Source organism: Ursus arctos, unplaced genomic scaffold (assembly GCF_023065955.2).
Source record: "Ursus arctos isolate Adak ecotype North America unplaced genomic scaffold, UrsArc2.0 scaffold_3, whole genome shotgun sequence".
Taxonomy (NCBI): Eukaryota; Metazoa; Chordata; class Mammalia; order Carnivora; family Ursidae; genus Ursus; species Ursus arctos.
In genome coordinates this window covers 74472598-74496698 of record NW_026622985.1, presented here as the reverse complement: position 1 = coordinate 74496698, position 24101 = coordinate 74472598, and the positions used below count along the sequence as shown (strand labels likewise).

General features: G+C 37.3%; 1 protein-coding gene across 2 annotated transcripts in view; it reads left to right on the top strand.

Annotated features, from left to right (window-relative positions):
* Positions 1 to 24101, top strand: part of AASS (aminoadipate-semialdehyde synthase) — a 62410-nt gene that overhangs the window by 23294 nt on the left and 15015 nt on the right. For both annotated transcript variants that reach the window (XM_026510188.4, XM_057304217.1), the window contains 13 exons: positions 97 to 164; positions 260 to 406; positions 1331 to 1409; positions 1537 to 1664; positions 3052 to 3200; positions 4621 to 4743; positions 5129 to 5240; positions 16972 to 17031; positions 17184 to 17251; positions 19669 to 19790; positions 19979 to 20105; positions 23703 to 23813; positions 23906 to 24014. In XM_026510188.4, coding sequence (XP_026365973.3) covers positions 97 to 164; positions 260 to 406; positions 1331 to 1409; positions 1537 to 1664; positions 3052 to 3200; positions 4621 to 4743; positions 5129 to 5240; positions 16972 to 17031; positions 17184 to 17251; positions 19669 to 19790; positions 19979 to 20105; positions 23703 to 23813; positions 23906 to 24014 — 1403 coding nt within the window. The remainder of the gene's footprint in view (positions 1 to 96; positions 165 to 259; positions 407 to 1330; positions 1410 to 1536; positions 1665 to 3051; positions 3201 to 4620; positions 4744 to 5128; positions 5241 to 16971; positions 17032 to 17183; positions 17252 to 19668; positions 19791 to 19978; positions 20106 to 23702; positions 23814 to 23905; positions 24015 to 24101) is intronic.

Genomic DNA, 24101 nt, shown 5'->3' with positions numbered 1-24101 from the left:
TGCTTCATCAGAGCACAGAGCAGGTTGGAGAACGATCAGAGAGAACAGCTTCAACTCCCGACTAATGGCTTTTCTGTTGGTCTGATTCTGCGATAGGAATGATCAACATTTTACATGGAATGGGGTTAAGGCTCCTCGCGTTGGGACATCACACACCTTTTATGGTGAGATGTGTATTTTGTTTATTTTTTTGAAAATACATATCAGGAAAATGTCTCAGGTGGTAGACTAACTTGAATTCGTGTGTGCTTGCTTTCAGCACATTGGCATGGCTCATAACTACAGGAACAGCAGTCAGGCTGTGCAAGCTGTCCGCGATGCTGGCTACGAAATCTCTCTGGGTTTGATGCCAAAGTCGATAGGGCCTTTAACATTTGTGTTCACAGGGACTGGTAATGTATCTAAGGTAACTTCTTAGATACTTCTAAGAAAGTCTTCTTTCTGTAAAGCAATCAAAACTCTGAAACTAACCCAAGGAATGTGAACATTTTGTGGTCATTTCAGAGCCTTGCTTCTGGATGAGTAGGTGTTCTATTTTGGTACTTTCTTACCTATGTAACTTTCCCACCGTATAGAGCAGTAATGGTCCAAACTTATTTTCTTTGCTTTCAGTTGACTCCAAGCTGTCAGAGTCTTTGAACACTTTTTCTTTTTAAAAGGCTAAATCATTGTTAATGGCATAAAGGTCTGTTCTTAGGGTGATCTGTTTTACCTTCCTCACTGAGATGTCCAAAAGTTTGGAAGTGAGCGCAGGATGTAAATTTTTAAAAATGATTTTGAAGTTTTGCCAATAAAATTTTAGGAAGCTTAATTCAGGACTAGAATTAATACTTTCTTCCTTCTGGGGAATTTTTTAGAAGGCATTTGTGATCCTCCAGAGAAACTTGTAATTCTAAATTGGTCTTATTTCAATAAAAATATTTTATGAACAGGACATCACTATTTGTAGTATACTGTGAGATAGGCATGTGATTTTTTTTTTTCATAGGAAATACACTTTCTCACTTGAAATAATTCTGCAGTGGAGCACAAAGTAAATAGAAATATTTTATTGTGCTCTCATCTTTAAACACCCTGTGTCTACTCTGAGTAGCTTAAGTAAAAAAAAAAAAAAATTAAAGCTCCTTCCAATGAATGCTGTTCATACTGGAATAAAAGCTTGTTTGTAGGCTGTGCAAGAAGCGTACCTGTACTTCTGTGTTGCAGGCCTCGTCCTCCAGGACAAGAGGAGCTAATAATTGTGGGGAATGTGAGCTGGAATCTTTGCAGGTAACCGTGTTGGCTTTTTTCCTATTGATTCTTAGATTTTTTACTCATGCATTATTTACAGGGAGCCCAAGAAATCTTCAATGAGTTACCTTGTGAATACGTGGAACCACATGAATTAAAAGAAGTTTCCCAAAATGGAGGTAAGGGGGAGGGGGATGACTGTATGTATCTTTTACTGTTTTTAACAGTTTCTGTGTTATAATATTTTATCATCATAAATCTTTATCATTTGTCACCTACTTTACTAATTTCTTTCTCCTCTGCAAGACCTGAGAAAAGTGTATGGGACGGTGTTAAGTCGCCATCATCATCTTGTCAGGAAAACAGATGGTGTGTATGATCCTGTAGATTATGACAAATATCCTGAGCACTACATAAGTCGTTTTAACACTGATGTGAGTATCACATTCAGCTTCTGAGTTCGTTGCTTCTAATACACTATAGTCAGGCTGTTTTCAAGGAGAGAGGTTATAAATATATACATTGGTTTTCAGTTCCCCATATTGGTTTGTGAATCCTTTGGGTCGGCCTTAGGAGTTGTTGGCTTTTACTGATGTTTGGAGTGGCCTTTGCTTAGTCGTTGTGGTGGCGATGCCCCTTGCTTCACTGTCTCTGTTTCTACTTCAGGTCTGCATGTGCCCAGTAACTCTAAACCATTTCCTGTGGAGTACTCTTTTCCGTGTTTATGCTGGACTAGTTATACTGTTGGCAAAGCACAGTGTCTATGGGTTTCATCTCAACCTAGTTTCATCAGTTCTATGGCCACAAATTGCAGTCAGAACCTCAGCCAGCTGTCTTGGAATGCATGACATTGATTACAGGGGACTAGGGTGAAACAGCACAGCTGCATAAGCACAGATCTGTCCCCACTGTACAACAAGTTACCTGTAATTCCGAACCTTCTGATGGGGACACCCTGGCCTTATCTTCTAGAAAGAACAATGTATTTATGTGTTCTGTAGGAGTCACTGCCAAGTCCTCCTCAAAATAAATCAGCAAACCAAAAAATAAATAAAAGTGCATGCATTTATTATGAAAAGGAATGTTTTAGATAATTTTAAATAGCAGAGATTATAGATTCTGGTATGAAATATAGCTGTTATGGCATGTAGAGCATGTTGTAGAGAAGGACTTTCACTTGTAGCTTGAGAGTGCTTGAAATGCTTGAGAAACAAAAATGATGAAACTAGTTTCAGACTGAAAAATTAAAAACCTAGTAAATTTCCATCCCTTCTCTTTTCCCCAATCACAGAAATATTGGTGATTGGATGCATCCTAAAATTTATAATGACCTAGTTACCATGTATGCATGTATGTAGCACATTTGTCCATGGAGCTTACAGATGTTATCTGATTTAATCTTCACAGCATTCCTTTGAGGAATGGGGTACATATTATCCCCATCTGGCAGGTAAGGAAAATAGAGCCCAGAGAAGTTGAGGTAGCATGATGTAGCTCACACTACTGGTGGTTGAGCTGGAAATAGAGTGCTAGGTCACTTGATTCTGTCCTTTCCTTTTTTTTGGCCATGTAGTACATTAGAAAACAGAAATAGTAATGTATTTATGCTCATATACTTCTCATGGAGTAATTCTACACTGAAATCTGGGTGGGTATTTATCGTCTTCATCTCACGAAATGACCACTGACATGGCAAATCATAAAGTCAATTCGAAGTAACGTTAAGTTATTTCTCATGAACTTTACTGATAGCTCTCTTTCAGCCTACTGCATTGAAATTTGCTATTGCCTATCTTGTTGAACTTGGCACTTGCTTTACAGATTGCACCCTATACAACTTGTTTCATTAATGGAATCTACTGGGAACAAAACACCCCTCGTCTACTAACTCGCCAAGATGTCCAGAGTCTTTTGGTTCCAGGCAAGTCCTCTGTTGCTGGTGTGGAAGGCTGCCCTGCATTACCACACAAGTAAGGACTTCACTTCAGTAATGATGGCTGTTTTCAGCAGCAGGGCCCACTCTTAGGGTATCATTTACAGGGGATTCACATATCACGGGACTTAACTGTTAATGACTAGTGGTCTGTTTTTTCTCACTTGATCTCTTGGCAGCATTTGACAGTTAACCTTCCTTCCTTCTTGAAACTCTCTTCTCTTAACTCTACATGAAGCTCAGAGGTAACCTCCTCAGAAGGATCTTCTCTGTCCCCATCCCCATCCCTCTCTAGTCTGTTACTTTTTTTCCCCTGAAATTCATGATCATTTATTTTCCTATGTTTATGATTTTTCTCCCTCCCATTAAAATTTAATCTCCTTAAGGATAGGGGTCCTATTTATCTTGGTGACAAGTACGTAGTACATTGCCTGACATACAATTTGTATTCAACTAATTATTAAATGTTGAATTACATAATTAATCAATAAATATTTGTGAACACCTCATCTGCCTGGAGCTCTGCTAAGCTGAAGGTTAGAGAAAAATATGATTGCTACCCTCAGGCATGTAGCTGGCATGAAGTAAATGCCAAGGGAATGCTAGGAGCAATAAATAGCACAAGAATTTAGAAGAAAGTGGGAACATTGGGCTCAGCAAAGCCTTGAAAGGGAAGACTGAGGAGAAAGAATTTCAAGTGGTAGGGTTGGTGCTTGATAAGTAGGAACCACCAAAGCACAATTTAAGACACAGTGAGTGTAACAGTCTAGCTCTAGTGCAGGGTCTATAAAGGCAAGTGATAGTTGGAGATTGGGCAGGGAATTTTTGGTCAACCCCGAAAGGATTTCAAAAGCCGGGCTGAGATTTCTGTTCATAATTCTGGAGATTTCCCTGTACTAACATGTAAAATTATGTAGTGGCTAGATAAGCACAGACCTGTCCCCACTGTACAAAAAGTTACCTACAATTCCAAACCTTCCGATGAGATACACTGGCCTCACCATATATGAAGAACAATGTATTTGTGTGTTCTGTAGTCATCGGTCATACAAAGTCCCCCTCAGAATAAACCTTGTGCCACTAAGCGGGGTGGAGGTAGTGTAATCAACCCTTCATAAGTTATTTAGTGTTGGCTAAATAGGTTAACTTTAACTAGGCTATTTCTTATGATTTCTCTAGGGAAGAGGTTTTCCACTTTGATTTCCTTTCTCTTCCTCCTCCTCCTCTTCTTTTTCTTCTTACTTTTGTGTGTGGAGACTAAAACTTGTATTGGGAAGATTGTCTATATCCTAGAAGAACACAGTGTCCTGAACAGTGAACTGTAGGAAAAAGAGCTGAAGAGCCAGGAAATATTTGGCACCCACACTAAAAGTTGTTCAAGTACCTTTCATTTTTATTCATTTTTAATCTCGTTGAGAAGATTCATGCTCTCATCTGAGTATCAATGTTATTTTCAGACTTGTGGCAATATGTGACATTTCAGCTGACACAGGAGGATCTATAGAGTTTATGACTGAATGTACGACAATAGAACATCCCTTTTGTATGTATGATGCAGACCAGCATATTATTCATGACAGGTGAGTTTGCTAAGGCTATAGATGGTAAGAGGTAGATAGTAATGCATCATTTACTTACCTTGATATACTAGTTTAAAATATTCAGTGGTTTACATTTTTATGAAGGCTATGCAAATATCCAGAGATATGCTCAACCATATTTAAAAATTTGGTAGAAAAACTATATACAAATTCAAGCAGTTAAATACATGTATATTACATTTAAATGGGGACTAGTTGCTGAAGAAGGGAAGTTTTATTTGAAAAGTCTTGTTTATTTTCTTTTATACTTCGGTACACAATTATAAATTATTATGGAGCAAATATAATGGAGTAGACACCTGGAAATGTTAGAGCTTACAAATAACATTTTATACATCTGAATAAAGCATATTGCTTCTCCTAGTGTTGAAGGCTCTGGGATTCTGATGTGTTCCATTGACAATTTGCCAGCACAGCTTCCAATTGAAGCTACAGAATACTTTGGAGACATGCTTTACCCTTATGTTGAAGAAATGGTAAGCTGACTGGTAGCATCCACAGCAATTCTGTGGCTTTAAATAGAACTGTGGAAGGATCTTAAGAATGTTCTGGTCTCCTATACCTAAGAAATCTGTTGTAAAATGAAATGCCAGCCCTCCCTCAAAAGTATTTATAGACACTCTCTTATATATTCTGCTTACTTGTCTCATGGGGAATATAATTCTACAACTGCCTTCATGATTAATTACAATTGGATTTATCTCTCATTATGCATATTTTATTAAGAATGTTCATGACATGCGAGATAAGATTTCCTTTTTTTTTGCTCTTCCTGCTGTCTAGGTCAATTCACGTTAGAACATTCTTACTGTGTGCTGTGATGAACAGATTTGAAAAATCAGATATACAGAAAATTTTATTGGATGTTTGTCACTAATGCTTCATTAAGTGACAGCTTTTGTTGTGGTCATGTATTTTATATTGTAACCTGTGATTGACTATTGAAATACTGTGTTATCTAAATTCCATTTCATTGGCAAAGATAAGCATTCTTATTTCAGTATTTATCTTAAGCATACTCTTCTCTTTCTGTGCTGAGAATTTCTATCTTTTCATACATTATGAGTGTACTGTTCTTTATCATATGGACAGAGTTAGAAAATCCACTGTATAGTCTTTGCATCATATTTCCAAAAATCTGGGTCAGTTTGGGGTTGAACTTTATTGATTGTCTTTTCCCTTGAAAATGGTTTTTACCAGTTGAATAATTTGGGATTGTATCCTGGATGATGTGAATAGTTAAGCTGTGGAGATTCTGGATTGTTATATTTTCTTGAGAAATATTGATTTTTTTTTTTTTTTTTTTTTAGCAGAGAATTCACTGGTTAGACCTAAATTGAAAACTGTCTCACCTGAGGTGGGGGGTAGCTCAAATAAAAGTTCAGCTCTTTCATCTTTACCTGGGTTGCTTACCTACACTCACTCAGTTTGGGGGTTATCCAGAGACATGAACAGAATTCACATGAAAGTTGGGCTTTACTTTTTCTGAATCTGCCGTTCCTGGCATTTTGGCATTTTCTACTCACATTCTGGAGGCTGTGGTTGCTCTGGGTTCTATTCCTACTGCACCCATGGAAGTTCATGCCAAGTGCTAGACTCATCTCTTTGGGCTTTCTTCCCCAGAATTATGGTGCAGCAAGTCTTATCTACTGTAAAATTAAAAAAAAAATTTAATTCCAGTATAGTTAACATATGGTGTTATAGTAGTTTCAGGTATACAGTATAGTGATTCAGCAATCTTATACATTACTCAGTGCTCATCGTGAAAAGTGTACCCTTAATCCCCATCACCTATTTCACACATCCCTCTACCCACCTCCCGTCTGGTAACCATCTGTTTGTTCTCTGTAGTTAAGAGTCTGTTTTTTGGTTTCTCTATTTTTTCCTTTGTTCCTTTGTTTTGTTTCTTTAATTCCACATATGAGGAAAATCACATGTTATTTGTCTTTCTCTGACTTATTTTGCTTAACACTATATACTCTCTAGCTCCATTCATGTTGTTGCAAATGACAAGATTCCATTCTTTTTTTATGACTAATATTCCAGTGTGTGTGTGTGTATGAGTATATATATATTTATACTGCATCTTTTCTTTATCCATTCATCTATTGATGGACACTTGAGATGCTTCCATGATTTGACTACTGTAAATAATACTTCAGTAAACATAGGGGTGCATATATTGTTTCTAATTAGTGTTTTTGTATTCCTTGGGTAAGTACCCAGTAGTGGAATTACTGGATCATATGGTGGTTCTATTTTTAATTTTTTGAGGAACCTTCATACTGTTTTCCATAGTAGGTGTACCAGTTTGCTTTCCTACCAACAGTACAAGAGGGTTCCTTTTTTCTCCACATCCTCTCGAACACTTGTTGTTTCTTGTGTTTTTCATTTTAGCCAGTCTGACAGGTATGAGGTGCTATTTCATTGTCATTTTGATTTGCATTTGCTTGATGGTTGAGTGATGTTAAGCATCTTTTCATGTGTCTGTTGGCTATTTGTATGTCTTCTTTTGGAGAAATGCCTGTCCATGTCCCATTTTTTAATTGGAGTATTTGTTTTTTTGGTGTTGAGTTATATCAGTTCTTTCTATATTTTAGATACTAGCCCTTTATCAGATATGTCATTTGCAAATATCTTCTCCCATTCAGTAGGTTGCCTTTTAGTTTTGTTGATTGTTTCCTTTGCTGTGCAGAAGCTTTTCATTTTGATGTAGTCCTGATAGTTTATTTTTGCTTTTGTTTTCTTGCCTCAGGAGACATATCTAGAAAAATGTTGCTATGGCCAATGTTAGAAAAATTACTGCCTGTGCTGTCTTCTGGGATTTTTGAGGTTTAGTGTCTTAACGTTTAGGTCCTTAGTCCATTTTGAGTTAATTTTTGTATATGATGAAAGAAAGTGGTCCAGTTTCATTCTTTTTCATGTAGCTGTTCAGTTTTCTCAACAGGGTTTGTTGAAGAAGAGACTTTTTTTCCCCATTGTGTATTCTTGTGTTCTTTGTCAGAGATTAATTGACTATAAAATTGTGGGTTTATTTCTGGGCTCTCTGTTGTGTTCTATTGCTATAGGTGTCTGTTTTTGTGCCAGGGCCATACTGTTTTGATTACTACAGCTTTGTACTATAACTTGAAATCTGGGGTTGTCATACCTCCAGTTTTTCTTTTCTTTTCCTTTTTTCTTTCTTTCTTTCTTTCTTTCTTTCTTTCTTTCTTTCTTTCTTTCCTTTTTTAAAGATTTTCTTTATTTATTTGAGAGAGAGAGAGAGAGCACAAGCCAGGGGGAGAGGCAGAGGGAGAAGCCGACTCCCCGCTGTGCAGGGAGCTCAATGTGGGGCTCGATCCTAGGACCCTGTGATCATGACCTGAGCTGAAGCAGACACTTAACTGACTGAGCCACCCAGGCACCCCTGTTTTTCTTTTTAAACATTGCTTGGCCATTTGGGGTCTTTTGTGGTTCCATATAAACTTTAGTATTGTTTGTCCTACTTTTGTGAAAAATGCTGTTGGTATTTTGATAGGGATTGCATTGAACCTGAAGATTGCTTTGAGTAGTATGGACATTTTAACAGTATTTGTCCTTCCAATCCATGAGCATGGAATATCTTCCATGTGTTTGTGTCATCTTCAGTTTCTTTCATCAGTGTTTTATAGTTTTCACAGTACAGGTCTTTCACCTCCTCATTAAAGTTTATTTCTAGATATTTTATTCTTTTTGGTGCAATTGTAAATGGGATTATTTTCTTTATTTCTGCTGCTTCATTATCAATGCATAGAAATGCAGTGCACTTCTGTACATTGTTTTTTGTATCCTGCAACCTTAACTGAATTCATTTATCAGTTCTAGTAGTTTCTTGCTGCAGTCATTAGAGTTTTCTATATATAGTATGATGTCATTTGCAAATAGTAAATGCTTTATTTCTTCCTTACTAAGTTAGATGTCTTTTAACCCTTTTTCTTGTTTGATTGCTGTAGCTAGGGTTTCCAGTACTATGTTGAATAAAAATGGAGAAGGTGGACATCTTTGTCTTGTTCCCAACCTTAGGGAAAAGCTCTCATTTCTCCTCATTAAGTATGATCTTAGCTGTTGGTTTTTCATATAGGACCTTTGTTATGTTCTCTCTAAACCTATTTTATTGAGGGTTTTTATCATGAATGGATTTCATACTTTGTCATATGCTTTTTCCATCCATTGAAATGATCATGTGGTTTTATCTTTTCCCTTGTTGATGTGATGTTGCGAATATTGAACCAAGCTTGCATTCTAGCAATAAATCTCACTTGATTGTGGTGAACGATTTTTTAAATATATTGTTGGATTTGGTTTGCTAATATTTTGTTGAGGATTTTTGCATCTATTTTCATTAGAGGTATTGACCTATAGTTTTCTTTTTTCGTAGTGTCTTTATCTGGCTTTGGTATCAGGGTAATGCTGGCCTCATAGGATCAATTTAGAAGCTATCCTTCTTTTATTTTTTTGGAATAGTTTGAGAAGAGTAGATATTAACTCTTCTTTAAATGTTTGGTAAAATTCACCTGTGACGCTATCTTGTCCTGGACTTTAGTTCGTTGGGAGTTTTTTTATTACTTATTCAATTTCATTGCTGGTAATTGGTCTGTTCAAATTTTCTGTTGCTTCCTGATTCAATATTGAGAAGTTATATGTTTCTAGAAATTTATTCATTTCTTCTAGGTTGTCCAATTTGTTGGCATATAATTTTTCATTGTATTCTCTTATAATTGTTTGTATTTTTGTGGTGTTGGTTGTTATTTCTCCTCCTTTGTTTCTGATTTTGTTTGCGTCCTCTCTCATTCTCTCTCTTTCTGGATGAGTCTGGTTAAAGGTTTGTTAATTTTGTTGATGTTTTCAAAGAATCAGCTCCTGGTTTCATTGCTCTGTTTTATTGTTTTTTTCTTTTATTTGTTTGTTCTTTTTTAGTTTTTATTTTGTTTATTTCTGCTCTGATATTTATTTTCCTTCCTTCTACTGGTTTTGGGTCTTTTTTTAGCTCCTTTATATGTTTATTTGAGATTTTTTTTGCTTCTTGAAGTAGGCCTGTATTGCTATATACTCCCCTTTTATTTTATTTATTTTTTTTATTTTTTAAGATTTTATTTATTTATTCGACAGAGATAGAGACAGCCAGCGAGAGAGAGAACACAAGCAGGGGGAGTGGGAGAGGAAGAAGCAGGCTCATAGCGGAGGAGCCTGATGTGGGGCTCGATCCTGTAATGCCGGGATCACGCCCTGAGCCGAAGGCAGACGCTTAACTGCTGTGCCACCCAGGCGCCCCTATACTCCCCTTTTAGAACAGCTTTTGTTGCATCCCAAAAACTTTGGACCATTGTGTTGCATTTTCATTTGTCTCCATGTATTTTTAAATTTTCTCTTTGATTTCTTGGTTGCACCATTCAATGTTTAGTAGCTCGTTATTTAATCTCCATGTGTTTATGGTCTTTCTAGATGTTTTCTTGTGGTTGATTTCTAGTTTCATAGTGTTGTGGTCAGAAAAAATGCATAGTATGACTTCAGTCTTTTTGAATTTATTGAGACTTGTCTTGTGGCCTAATATGTGATCTGTTCTGGAGAATGTTCCATGTGCACTTGAAAAGAATGTGTATTCTGTTGTTTTAGGATGGAATGTTCTGAATATATCTGTTAGATCCATCTGGTCCAATGTGTCATTCAAAGACACTGTTTCCTTGTTGATTTTCTGTTTGGATGATCTACCCATTGATGTAATTGGGATATTGAAGTCCCCTACTATTATTGTATTACTATCAGTTATTTCCTTTGTGTTTGTTATTAACTGCTCTATGTATTTGGGTATTCCCATGTTGGGTGCATGAATATTGTTTTATTTTCTAGTATATACATATACTATTCTAGTATATAATATATATATTATTCTTTATACTAATATATATATCCTAATATTAGTGTGTGTATATATGTATACATATACATATATACATATATACACACACATATATTTCTTTGTGTCTTGTTACAGTCTTTGTATTAAAGTCTATGTTGCCCGATATACGTATTGTTACCCTGGCTTTATTTTCACATCTATTTGCGTGATAAATTCTTCTCCATTTCTTCACTTTCAATCTGCATGCATCTTTAGGTCTAAAATGAGTCTCTTGTAGGTGGCATATAGATGGGTCTTTTTATCCATTCTGTCACCCTATGTTTTTTGATTGGAGCAGGTAGTCCATTTAAATTCAAAGTATTATTGACAGGTATGCATTTATTGACATTTTCTTACTTGTTTTATGGCTGTTTTTATGGATTTTCTCTTTTTCTTTCTTTTCTTGCTCTTGTCTTTCATGGTTAGTTGACTTTTTTTAGTGATGATCTTGGATCCTTTCTCTCTTTTTTTTTTTTTTTTGCATATCTATTACTGATTTTTGATTTGTGGTTCCTATTCAGTTTGTATATAACATCTGCATATAGTGGTCTGTATTAAGATGATGGCTGCTCAAGTTTGAACCCATTCTTTACTCCGTTCCCTCCCACATTTTAGGTGTATGGTGTCATACTTTACATCCTTTTATTTTGTGAGTCCCTTGACTGATTTTTATAGATATACTTAATTTCACTGCTTTTGTACTTCCTATTTTTCTTACTCTTACTGCTCAAAGAGTCTCCTTTAACATTTCCTGGTTTAGTGGTTATAGCTGGTTTAGTGGTTATGAATTCCTTTACCTTTAGTTTGTCTGGGAAACTTTATTTCTCCTTCCATTCTGAATTATAGCCTTGCTGGATAGAGAATTCTTGGCTGCACGTTTTTTTCTTTCAGCACTCTGACTATATCATGCCATTCTCTTCTGGCCTGCTAAACTTCTGGTGAAAAATCCACCAATAGCTTTATGGGGTTACCCTTGTATGTAACTGTTATCTTTTTCTTGCTGCTTCACTACTTTTTGCCATTTTATTTATTATGTGGTTTTGTGTGGATCTCCTTGGGTCAATTTTGTTGGGGGCTCTCTGTGCCTCTTGGATCTGGATTTCAGTTTCCTTCCCCAAATTAAAGAAGTTTTCAGCTATTCTTCAAATAAATTTTCTGCCCCCTTTTCTCTTTCTTCTCCTTCTGGGATCCCTATAGTGTAAATGTATTATACTTGATTGTGTAGCTGAATTCCCTAAGTCTATTTTCATTTTGTATTATTATTTTTTCTCTCACCTGTTCAGATTGATTGTTTTCCATTACTCTGTCCTCCAGGTCCCTGATCTTTTCTTCTGCTTTCTCTAGCCCACTATTTATTCCATCTCGTGTATTTTTAATTTCAATTATTGAGTTCTTCATTTCTGATTGGTTCTTTTTTATGTTTTCTGTCTCTTTGCTAAGGGTCTCACTGAGGCCCTCCACTCTTTCCTCAAGAGCATTTTACTTATCTCCATTTCACTTAGGTATCTTGCTGTGATTTTGTCCTGTTCTTTCATCTGGAACATATTCCTCTGTCTCCTCATTTTGTCTAACTCTTTGTTCCTGTTTCTATGTGTTAGAAAAGTCAGCTACATCTCCTGCTCTTGGAAGTAGTGGCCTTATGAAGAAGAGGTTCTGTGGTGCTCTGTAGTGCAGGGTTCCCTCTTCACCAGAACTGGTGCTTCAGGGATGTCTCCTATGTGTGCTGTGTGCATTCTGCTGTTGTGGCTGAGCCACTTTTTTCTTCAGTCCTCATCTGCAGTGGCCCTCTTTGCCTATTGTGGACAGGGTTTGGTCCCTGTGATGTTAGTAGATTGGTCTGGGGCTGCTTGGGCTTGAGTTGTGTCAGACCTGGCATTTGCCATAGATGCAGTAGCACTGAGGTGCAGTTTGCTTTCCCTGTTTTGTCTTCTGAAAAGCTTTTGTGGGTGGGTGGGACCTGCTGTCAGATCCACCATATGTCCCCAGCCCACTGCTGGGGTTCAGTCTGACTGGTGTGTGTGACTCTCTTTCCCTCTCCCTGGGGCAGGCATCACTTTGGAGTGATGCTGGTCCATCAGGGCTGCTTGCATATGCCAGGCTTGTGGCACTGCTTTGGATGGGCTCAGACCAAGAGTGTATTGGAGGGTCTTAATCTGCAGAAGCCTGTGGTATCAGATGCGTGGTGTTAGCAAGGCTTGCACAGTTCTTCCGTGGGAGGAGACATTGAGCTGAGGCCTGGCTTAAGGGGGTGTGTCTACAGGGGAACACCTGTAGGGTAGGGCACACTGTTATCAAGTTAGGTAGGAGTGTAGGTGCTATGCTGCTTTCAGCTGGTGGCATGTATTTAGGCTGGGGGTGGGGTGGGGCAGGGAAATAGCACAGAGCAGCTCCTTTATTCCCAGAGAAGGAATCCTTCTCTTGGATCCTGCCCCCCAACCCCCGTACACCCTCTGAGATTAGTAAACAAATCTTCCTCCCATATACCTCAGGCATTTTTCAAACTGCTGCTTCTATGCACTGGGGCTTTTTCTTGTGCTGTCTCTTTAAGGGTAGGGACTCGGTTTCATTTTGCTCTCCTGGCTCTCCCAGAGCCAAGCCTGCAGATTTTTAAAGTTCCAGGTTTTAAGTACTGGTGCTTGTAAAAACCTGTGAAATTCAGCCCTTCTGTTTTTCAAAACCAAATATTATGGGGATTCATGTTTCCTACGTGGGTTGGGTGGTGTGAGAGTCTGTTTCTCTCTCCTCCCTGTGCCTGTTTTGTCCCTCCCTCCTTTGGAAAGTCCTGCGGATCCCTGCATCTCAGCCCTTCCTACCCTCTTCAGTGTGGCCTCTTCTCTTCATTTAGCTGTGAAGAGTTTGTTCTGCCGGTCTTCAAGTCATTTTCTGGGTTATTTAAACTGATGTGACTGTTATCTAGTTGTGTCTGTGGGAAGAAGTGAGCTTACGGTCCTCCTATTCCATTGTCTTCCCCAGGCAAAAAAGTCTTGAAGCTAAAAACTGAGGTTTTTCATGTTTTATCTGGTTTTACTCAATGGGAAGATTGGTTTGAAAAGATCTCATTCACCATTGCTGGAAAGAAAATGTACATTTAAAAAGGCTGTATGTTTTTGCTTACATAAATCAGCAGTTAATGGACTCTTAGGCAATGTGACAATGTTAAAATTACCTGACAATGAGGCGTTGGAGGTTTTTGGTCAGACTGAAGCAGGTGATACTGCTTAGATGTCTGATGACTAAACTGGTGTCTCTAAATTGTCACACATTTTTCCTTTTATACGTTATGGTAATCTTCTGAACAGTGTGGTGGGATTGTCTTGGGGGCATCTATCTCAGCACTGTCTTTAAAGCACTGGACATTTGTGAAAATTTATGGCTTTAGATTGTAGTCTTGATATGTGCGTATCTGCATACCACTAAAAAAATTAAGTATATTGTCTGTGTTCTCTTCTGATAACTGTATCGGAACTGTATTTAAAGTATATGTACTGTTGGGGTGCCTGGGTGGCTCAGTCAGTTAAGCATCTGACTCTTGGTTTTGGCTCAGGTCATGATCTCAGGATCGTGCGATCAAGCCCTGCATGGGGCTCTGCTTGTCACTCTCTCCCCCCACCCCTCCCCCTGCTCTCTCTCTCAAATAAATAAATGCAATCTTTAAAAAAAAAGTATATGCACGGTCTTTTACCCCTAGATTTTCCTTTTTTACATAAGGTTCAGACCCTATGGCATTAAACGCTATCATTCTGAACCAATAGAGAAGTTTGTTTCACTTGAATTAATTACATATTTTTTGTCTGCTGGGAAAAGGCACACATATGGATGAAGAAAATTAAAACACACCTTCTTATCTATAGAAGCATAAGGTCCAGGAGGTGGATGAGACAATTGTGCAATCCTGCCATAAGGCAGAATATGACAGCCATTAGGAAAATGCTAAGGAAGTTGTGGAGGGAGAGGCTCTGTCTTGTTGGGTAAATTCTGGAAAGGTTTTATGAAAGAGGTGACATTTGAGCTGGCTCTTGATAGATGTATAGGATCTGTTCCTTTGCATGGGAACGGGAAGCATACTATCTAGTGGAGACAGGAGAGCAAAGGTGGGAGTTAATTTTACAGAGGGTTTTTGTGAGCCGTCAAGTCTGATACAGTAAAGGGAAGCATGTTGGTTCCATACTGGAAAGGGTCTTGACACCAGGATAAATAGCTTGAAATTAATTTAGGGAAGAGTGATGAGCTCTCAAAGGTGGTATATGTGAAAGTGACAAGGCACGCTGTATGCTTGAGGACGCTTGTGCTTGCACTTTTGTCATGGTTGAATTCCAGCAAGGAAGACCGTTAAATGCAATCATTCAGCAGCCTTTTGTTGTCTTTCATGTTTGCCTTTCTTTGGGGGGACTCAAGATAGTTATTTCATTTTCTTGAGAAAAATCGATATGATTATCATATATATCCATTTTTATATTTATTGAATATTTACCATTTTATTGCACAGGCACGACGCCAAGTGCAGTTCTTAGCTTCAGTCTGCTTGGGGACAGATTTTGAGAAAGGCTTCACAGAGGAGGCAGTTCTTAAGCTATATCTTGGAGGATGAGGAGTGGGAATTCCATGTTGAGGAATAGTGTGTGAGGCACCCACATGGTATAGCACAGGGGCATGGGAACGCTAATGCCGATAAGCAGCTTCACAGTGTTGGTAGGAATAGAGTTTTGGGTATAAGACAAAAGGGAGATTTGAGGTTGGAGAGGCAGAGACAGAGTATGGAGAGTCTTGGGGGCCAGATAGGGAACTAGAGACTTTATCTTGAAGGTGTTGGAAAGCTACTGGATTATGTTAAATAGACACAGAAGAAATAATCAGGTTTGTGTTTTAGATTGAAGATGGAAAGAGAGAGGTAGAAGGTAGTTCCCATGATCTCAGAAAGGCCCGAGTAAAGGCTGCAGAATTAAGGATAAACAGTAGAGAAAATGAAAGGATACACAAGAGTTCAGTGATCCCGCTGTATGTCAAGTGAAATTCAAATTCACTAATGGCTCCTGGCGGGAGACAGGGTTGGTAGGTGGAAGAGTCAGGTTGAGGAGGGAATACTCATAGGAGCCTGGGCGAAAGAAGCAGTGGGGGACACCAGGTGTGCCAATTCCATGAGCTTCCCCAAAGATGCCCTACCTGCCTTATAGATATGTATCTTTTTTTTTTTTAATGTCCACATCCCAGGAATAGATAGCATAAGTGTTGTATATTTTAGACATACGAAAATAGTTTTGATATTTATTTTACTTTTTTAAAGATTTATTTATTTTAGAGAGACAGCACGAGTGGGAGGGGCAGAGGGAGAGGGAGAGAATCTCAAGCAGACGACATGCTGAGCACAGAGCCCGACATGGGGCATGATCTCACAATCCTGAGATCATGACCTGAGCCAAAACCAAGAGTTGGACGCTTAACTGATTGTGCCGCCCAGGTGCCCTGATACTTACTTTAATACAGTAAATAAATATTTCTCCACCAGTACCTGATAGGTACATTTTGCTCTTTCTCAGCTGGGTGAGTGGTCTAGACTTGAACCTACAAGGATAAGGAGGGAATGATTGTTTCATTGACACTAAGGTTGACCATCAGAAGCAATAAGACTAACTTATATGACCTTTACTCTTGGCAGTCTGTTCAGGAGTTGGATAGCTTGGAAGAAAAGAAGAGGACTAGAAGGATGGTGGGATGTTAATCTGAGAGATGTGGCTTTTGTTGTTGGCCATCTGACTCATTCTTGTGAGATAATGGGAAGACTGCATGATTTTTTGAGGTCTCCTTTTTTCCTGACACTTTCAAAATGCTGATGTGCCTATACATAGATCTAATGTGGACCTGAGGTAGACTCCCTATTGCAGGGTTGATGGCTTTTGTCTGAAAAGCCCGTTCTCTCTCCTGATAGAACAGTGTGAACCTTTGGGATGGAATTCAGGCCCTCAGAGTGAGTAAAAAGTTTGTGGTGATGTTTGCCAGCATGTTCAATATGACAGATTGAACTGGTGGGGAAGGATAAACTATTTTGTGTTTTTAACAAGCAAAGATGATTGTAATCAAATTGTAGTTTTAAAATTAGAACTTGTGCTGAAATAGGTTCTTAGGGGTTAGCATTCATTGCTTGTAGACTTCTAATACTAATTATTTATATTCAGTGATCTCCAGAAAACTTTTGTAAATTCTTTTTTTTCCTTTGACTAATATTTTATTATGGAAACAAACACCAGGAATTCTTCTCTGCAATAATTTATCTCTTATCAATCTCCTTTTCCTTTCAGATATTATCAGATGCAACACAGCCTCTTGAAAGTCAGAATTTTTCTCCTGTGGTGCGAGACGTAAGTTATGAAAATAGTTTTTTTCCATGGGTGTGTTTTTTCCACTATCGTCCTCTCTCCCTTTCCCTTTCTCTCTCCATCTTTGTTACATGAGCCCATGTTTGTGGGTCTAATACATGGACACTAAAATGTCTCGTGTCATACACATTTAGGCAGTGATTACGTCCAATGGTGTATTGACTGATAAGTATAAATATATCCAGAAACTCCGAGAGAACAGGTAAGCGTTATTTTTGTCTTGGTTTTGTTGAGTATTTTTAAATGCTTCTTTGTGAGTTCATGATACTAGGTTTATACAATTTTGAAAATGTCTGTAAATGTAGGAAGTCCAAACTATGTGACTGGCTGAAACCAGTGGGAATTATTTTCCTCTGAACATCATTTTGGCTTTCTAATCTCCTGTGTAGACTTGTATGTAAGCAAGCAGAAGTCTAAAAAGTTGTCCTTTGGGTAGCCCCTTGTCTGTCTCTAGCTTTTTGCATATTGATGTGTCTCAGCTATTTTGTCAAAGAAAATAAGCACACTAACCCTTTCTCTGGTGCTTTCAGTCTGATTTTTAGTTGAGGGTTTGGACTCTATTTTGTTGAGTATAATGTTTAGGGAAGTGGGCTCTTATTTAGAAATTAAGAGAAGTAGTGAAGAAAGAAAACGTTGAGAGGTCAGTTTTCCCTGGGAATTCTTCTTAGGAGGAAGGTGCCAAACAGTAATGTGGTAAATGTACCCAAGAGAATAGTTCTCTTAGAAAGATACTTAGCTAAGGCCCTTGTTTCCTTAATTGATTTTACTACTCGAAGTTTGAAAACATTGACATTTCTTTGGAATGTTCTGGTCCTCTTCAGCTGATTGCACTTGATTTGTGTTTATATCTGCTCCACTGGTCTATTCACATTTAACAAAATAACCCATGCACTGAATTCTCAGGAGAGACCAGGGTGGGAAAATTAAAAAGAAGCGAACAAACTGCCTTATCTTCTTTCTCAGTTCTTCTATCTGTAAGAAGTAAATAAAGAGATCAGCTTGGATCAAGTGTACTACTGCTGTGCTTGTCCATCTGTGTTAGTTTTCTTATAGTTACTTTTGATGTGTCAATGAAATATTCTGGAATAAGATACCAAGAGAGATTTGTTTTTGTTTTTTTGTTTTTAAACTGCCAAACACTATAGTCCTGTAGGAGAGTTTCTTACGGGGTAAACTTCATATATGTTTGTCTTTCATAACTCTCTGTATCTTTTTATTCTTATCATCTGATGATCTCTATATTACTAATCCTAATAACATGTCTAGCATGACTGGTCACGATGATGTTTTCACTTTTACACACCATATTTCTTGTAGCAGCAAATCTACTAGGACTTCCTACCCCCCTTCCTAGTGGAATTTCTGTCAAGAGACTGATAATGAAGATTGTATTTTGAAAGGAAATATAAGTTATCTTAAATATCTGCCTTATTCGAATATTCTCTTCTTCACTTAACATAGTGATTGTTAACTTCGAGTGTTTGAGGTAGCTGTATTAAAGGACAGTATTAAAATCTAGGAGCGAGTTTTTAAAAATCTATTTTGAACATTGTATTTTTGGACATCAAAATTATATAATTTAATTACTTAAAGTATAGAAAGTATTGTTAGAAAGGGTGTACATTAACCAAATAATTGTGTTCTTTTCTGGGGGGCGAAATGGATGGGGATGAAGGTTAAAGGAGACTCACCTCATTAGTAATATGAGTGTTGGGGGTGAAGAGGGGAAGGGACATTTTTGTATTTAAATTTATTTTTATTCACTGAGAATTAATGGACAGGTTAAGGTTTGAGAGACATTCTGGCCTAAAAGATTCCAATAACAGAGCCTTCCTTTTATGTCCCTGGCACCAAGTCATTCCCATGGTCTTACACTGATGTATCTATGAATTTGATTCTAAAGAGTTTTAATTAGTAGCTTTCATATTTAAGACAGAAATTATTGAGCATTAAATGGGTTTGTAAAGATGAACAAGACAGTCACAGTCTTGGAGGTCAAAGTTTGTAGGAAAGACAGAGAATTAATCTGTTAGGAAGGGACAAATTCCAACAGAATAAACTGTTCAAGCATTAAAATCCTGCCTAGTAATTCATCTTAGGTTTTTATATTTAATCCATGGCATTTGTGATTTCCAAAGTATGGTTTTAATTGTTTTCCAGTGACCCTAATGATAAATGACAAAACAGTGCCTAATATGGCTAATAATAATCTCCTTCTCAGATTGTTGTCTCCTCAGATTGTTGTGAGGGGTAAGATTTCTGATGTATAGCCCCTGGCGTGATTTTGAATCACGTCCCCTGGAAGGATAAAGTGTGGGACCAAGTTACTCAGTTGTGAGTCAGCCAGGTGATGGTCAGCATCTGCACCTCACCGGCGGTTGGGAAAGCATGAAAGTATGGACATACACCGCAGAGAAGTCAGGGTCTGTTATTCATCGCACAAAATCTAAAATAATTAATGGAAAGTGTTGGTCTAAGGGAATTCCTGTTGAGGTTCTTATTATAAGAAATGTTGCTTCATAGTATAAAGTTCGGTTTGTGTGGGGGACAGCAGGATTTTGTTATTTAAATATGTTTTTGTTCTTTAATTTTTCTCCCCTTCCTCTCTTTTGTTTATAGGGAACTTGCTCAGTCACTTTCAATGGGCACCAAAAAAAAGGTCTTGGTTCTTGGATCTGGTTATGTATCTGAACCTGTGTTGGAATATCTGTCAAGAGATAATAAGATAGAAATAACAGTAGGTAAATAAGCCCTAATTTTTAAAGAAGAAGAAGGAAAACTGATTTCAAAGCATGCTTATTCTGTGAATTTTAGATGACTATCTTGTTTCTAAACTCTGAGAAATTATTTTTGGAGATGTTAAAGTGTGTTTTACTCTCTGACTAGTGAAGGGTAATCTAAAAATTGGATTTTTGTATTCTTGAAATAGGCTCTGACATGAAGAACCAAATTGAACAGTTAGGCAAGAAATATAATATTAATCCTGTTAGCATGGACATTAGTAAACAAGAAGAGAAGTTGAGCTCCTTGGTGGCGAAACAGGATCTTGTCATCAGGTTAGTATCTCGGAAGAGGTGATTGTCATATCTTTTGTTGTTGTTTTGCCTCTTTCCTTATTTTCTTTCTCCTAAGTGAATTTGCAGTTGAAGTGTGCACCCAGAAATGTACCCAAATCATAAGTGTGTATGGTTCAGTGAATTTTCACAGCAAACACACTTCATAACCATCATCCACATCCAGAAACAGATTAATAGTACCCCGGAAGCCCTCCATGTGTCTGTTTCCATTATTAGCCCTATCTCTCAAGGGTAAGCCCTATCCTGGCCTCTCATGTATGCATTAATTCTTGCTAGTTTCAACTCTGTACACTTGGAACCACTCAGAATGTCCTCATTTGTGTCTGCCTTCTTTCTGCAACACAGCGATTGTGAGAGCTGTTTGTGTTGTAGCCTGTAATTATGGTTTATTCATTCTCATTGCTCTGTAACATTGCATTGTGTGAATATACCCCTATTATCCATTTGACTGTTGATGGATGTTTAGACTGTTTTTGGAATTTGGCTATTATGAATTGTGTGGCTACGAACATTTTAGTATTTAGTATTTTGGTTCCCATATATACACATTTCTGTTGGATATCTATCTAGAAGTGGAATTGCTGCGTCAGAAGTAGTTATGTTTCATATGTTTTGGTGGATATTTTATCTTGTGGACTTAAAAAGCTTAAGCGAAAATGAGTAGATTCTTAGCCTTATGACCATTTTTAGTCTTATCGGAGGGACAGATTTGAACTAGTGTTTGCTACTGATAAAAATGCAGATCTGACTTCCAGGTACAGAGCCACATGTGGATCACTCTGTAATTAAACTGGGGTTTAAAATACCGCAGTGATGAAAATAGTCATTTATTCTTAGAATATAATTTTTCCAAGATGGAAGGAAGAAAGCTACCTGCTCATCCATGATTAGGCGACTTTCATAGTTAGGTCAGATTAAAATGGTATCTTTGGAGGAAGTTCTGTGATGTCCTACTTTAAAATAACAAAAAACAAAATGGGTTTCGAAAACATACAAAAGGAAAGGTAATCCTGTGGGGGAACTTGGGCATTATCTCTTGAAGTATTTAAATTATAGGCTGACTTTTCACACTTAAAATGATATTCTATTTATATAAATTTAATGTGCAATAATTTTTATTCAGCAAAAATTTACCAATGACCCATAGACCTTGTCTGTCTGCGATATGATAATGATTCATAATGGAATGTTGTAGGCTTCTGAATAAAACAAAGAGAATTTGTTTCACCACACATAGATACCTAAATAAAACATTGGTTGGTTTTTTTTTTTTTTTCCATAAAAAAAGAAAACAGTATAAGACACATTTGGAACTAAGTCTGAAGCAAAATATGACAAGATAATAATCTATTAATATATGTATATTTTAAAATTTAGCAAACTGATGGCCTCCAATAAAATTTAACATTAACAAAATCTGTTTTATATTTAATTTTTCTCAGTTCGTTGAGTTTCCATGCTGAATAGTGGTAATGTTGTTAAACACTGTTATCCTGTAGCGTTCTTTAAAGAATTTTTTATTTTTTAGGTTGGAGAAAGAATGTTTTGACAAAAACACAATAACAGTGTCTACCAAAATAAAATCAAGAATATGTTTCACAAAAAAAAATTTATAATAATATGTCAAATCCTCATGGTTTGAATTTGGCAGTTCTAGTTCTTAATGATTTAATGTGAAGTAGTGATTGAGTTTGATAAGTTACTTTGAAAATTCCATTTGTATTTTGTGTATGTTTTAACAAGTGGCATTTCTAATTATTTGGATTAATTGGGTTGGAGTCAACTCAACTAATTCAAGAGTTATGTCCCTTCAGTAGGTAGTATATTACATATGCAATGAGTCATGAATGCTAATCCTTTTGTGTAAAATAGGCACCACTAATCACAGTTCTGGCATTCTAGTTCTTTTTTTTTTTTTTAAAGATTTGATTTATTTATTCGACAGAGATAGAGACAGCCAGCGAGAGAGGGAACACAAGCAGGGGGAGTGGGAGAGGAAGAAGCAGGCTCATAGCGGAGGAGCCCGATGTGGGGCTCGATCCCATAACGCCGGGATCACGCCCTGAGCCGAAGGCAGACGCTTAACCGCTGTGCCACCCAGGCGCCCCTGGAATTCTAGTTCTTAGCATATTATTTGGTTGGGGCAGATTATGCCAGAGTTTAAAAATGTTATTAGATCTTAACAAAATTTTTATCAAGAAAGATTTTAATGTGAGGAATGTGACCAAAAAAACCTCTACTTCATCTTTAAGATGATGTCATTGTACGTTTTCTATTAATACTTTCCCAACAAAGAGTTTTGCTTGTATTTTGTTCATTGCCTTTTAAGGGGTTACCATGTTTGGTAATAATTCTTTTTGATTAAAAAAGTCAAAAAACAGAGATGGAGAGTTTTCATATTGATACTGGCAAAATGTGAACACAATTTTATTCCACATGATAATAAATCTAAGTAGCAATACTCTATTAACCTGAGGAGGCATAAGTATCTCAAAGGTAGTTTTATTGTTTTGTTTTATATAAAATAGAGAAAATCTGAAGTTTGCTGGATGAATCTGACAAATACAGTGAAATAGTTTGATCATGTTTATAAGTTTGTATTTATATTTTCATTGTACTATGTAGACTGCTTCACCAGATAGTCAAGAAGCTAGTAGAACTTGAATATTGTTATGCAATTGACAGGATGTTTTATTATTCCTTGGCTAGAATATGAATATATTCATTTATATTAACATTTATGGAAATTCATTTTTTGTGATTGTGTAGTCCTAGTGCCAAAGTAAAACACCAAAGCCAGATTTTTAGAAAACCCAGTTGAAGTTGAGTTTTGAACACAGTTTCATTTTTTGCTTAGCATATAGATTTCTAACCATTTTGATAGCTTTTACACCAATCAGTACCATTAAAGCTTATTTCCTCCTTTGGACCTTCTTAGATTCTACTCCGTAATGTAACATCTGGGGCACTTTGACTTAGTTTAACCCAACCTGATAGCCATTTGGGAAATATGGAAGAAAAAGAAAAAGAACCTTATCTTTTAGTAGGGCAGCCAAGACAGACAGTCACAGAAATGTAAGGATGAATGGAATAAATCTCATTAAATGTTGCAAAGAAGTAGCTGAATGAATGCAGAAGAAGATGATCTGGCTTTGGGGGAATCTGGGAGAGCTTCTTGGAGGAGATGCTTTTTCAGACATTTCTTTAAGCAGGGTATGGCCTGGATGGGGGTGAGTGGGTGGACATAATATTCCAAGTAGAAGGTACAGTGAGAGTAAAGTTCCAGAGCTGGAAAAGTACAGGCTCTGAGTGGAGAGTTAGAATAACTTCTTTGGTTCCCATATGTGGTTTATGAAGGAGATAGAGGGAGAGTAATGGAAAGATTAGATGAGGGTCAAATTGTGGAGGGTTTTAAATGTGATAACAGGATGAATTTATTCTGTAGTTCTCAAAGAGTCATCGGTCACCTTGAAGAGAATAATTTAATCAGAGTGATGTCTTAGCTTTAGTGCAGCTCAAGGTATATTGGAAGGTAGGATTGGGAAAGTTTCTGATTAGTTTCTCTCTGTTTTTAAGCTTGTTGCCTTATGCATTGCATCCTCTTGTGGCTAAGGCATGCATCACGAGCAAAGTTAACATGATCACTGCAAGCTACATCACACCTGCGCTAAAAGAATTAGAAAAGAGGTAAGTTTCAGTCATTTTCAACAAAGTAGCTCCATGGCATTATTTTTATTTTGTATCCAACTTTTTCTTCCTCCCCTTCCCACCTGTTGTAGTGTGGAAGATGCTGGCATCACAGTCATTGGTGAACTGGGATTGGACCCTGGTCTTGATCATATGTTGGCAATGGAAACCATAGATAAAGCCAAGGAAGTGGGAGCCACGGTGAGCTCAATTTACACCCAAAGGTCCATTTAGGAAAATATTGAAAGGCCCAGATTTTGGCGTACAGAAATAATCTTTTTATAATTT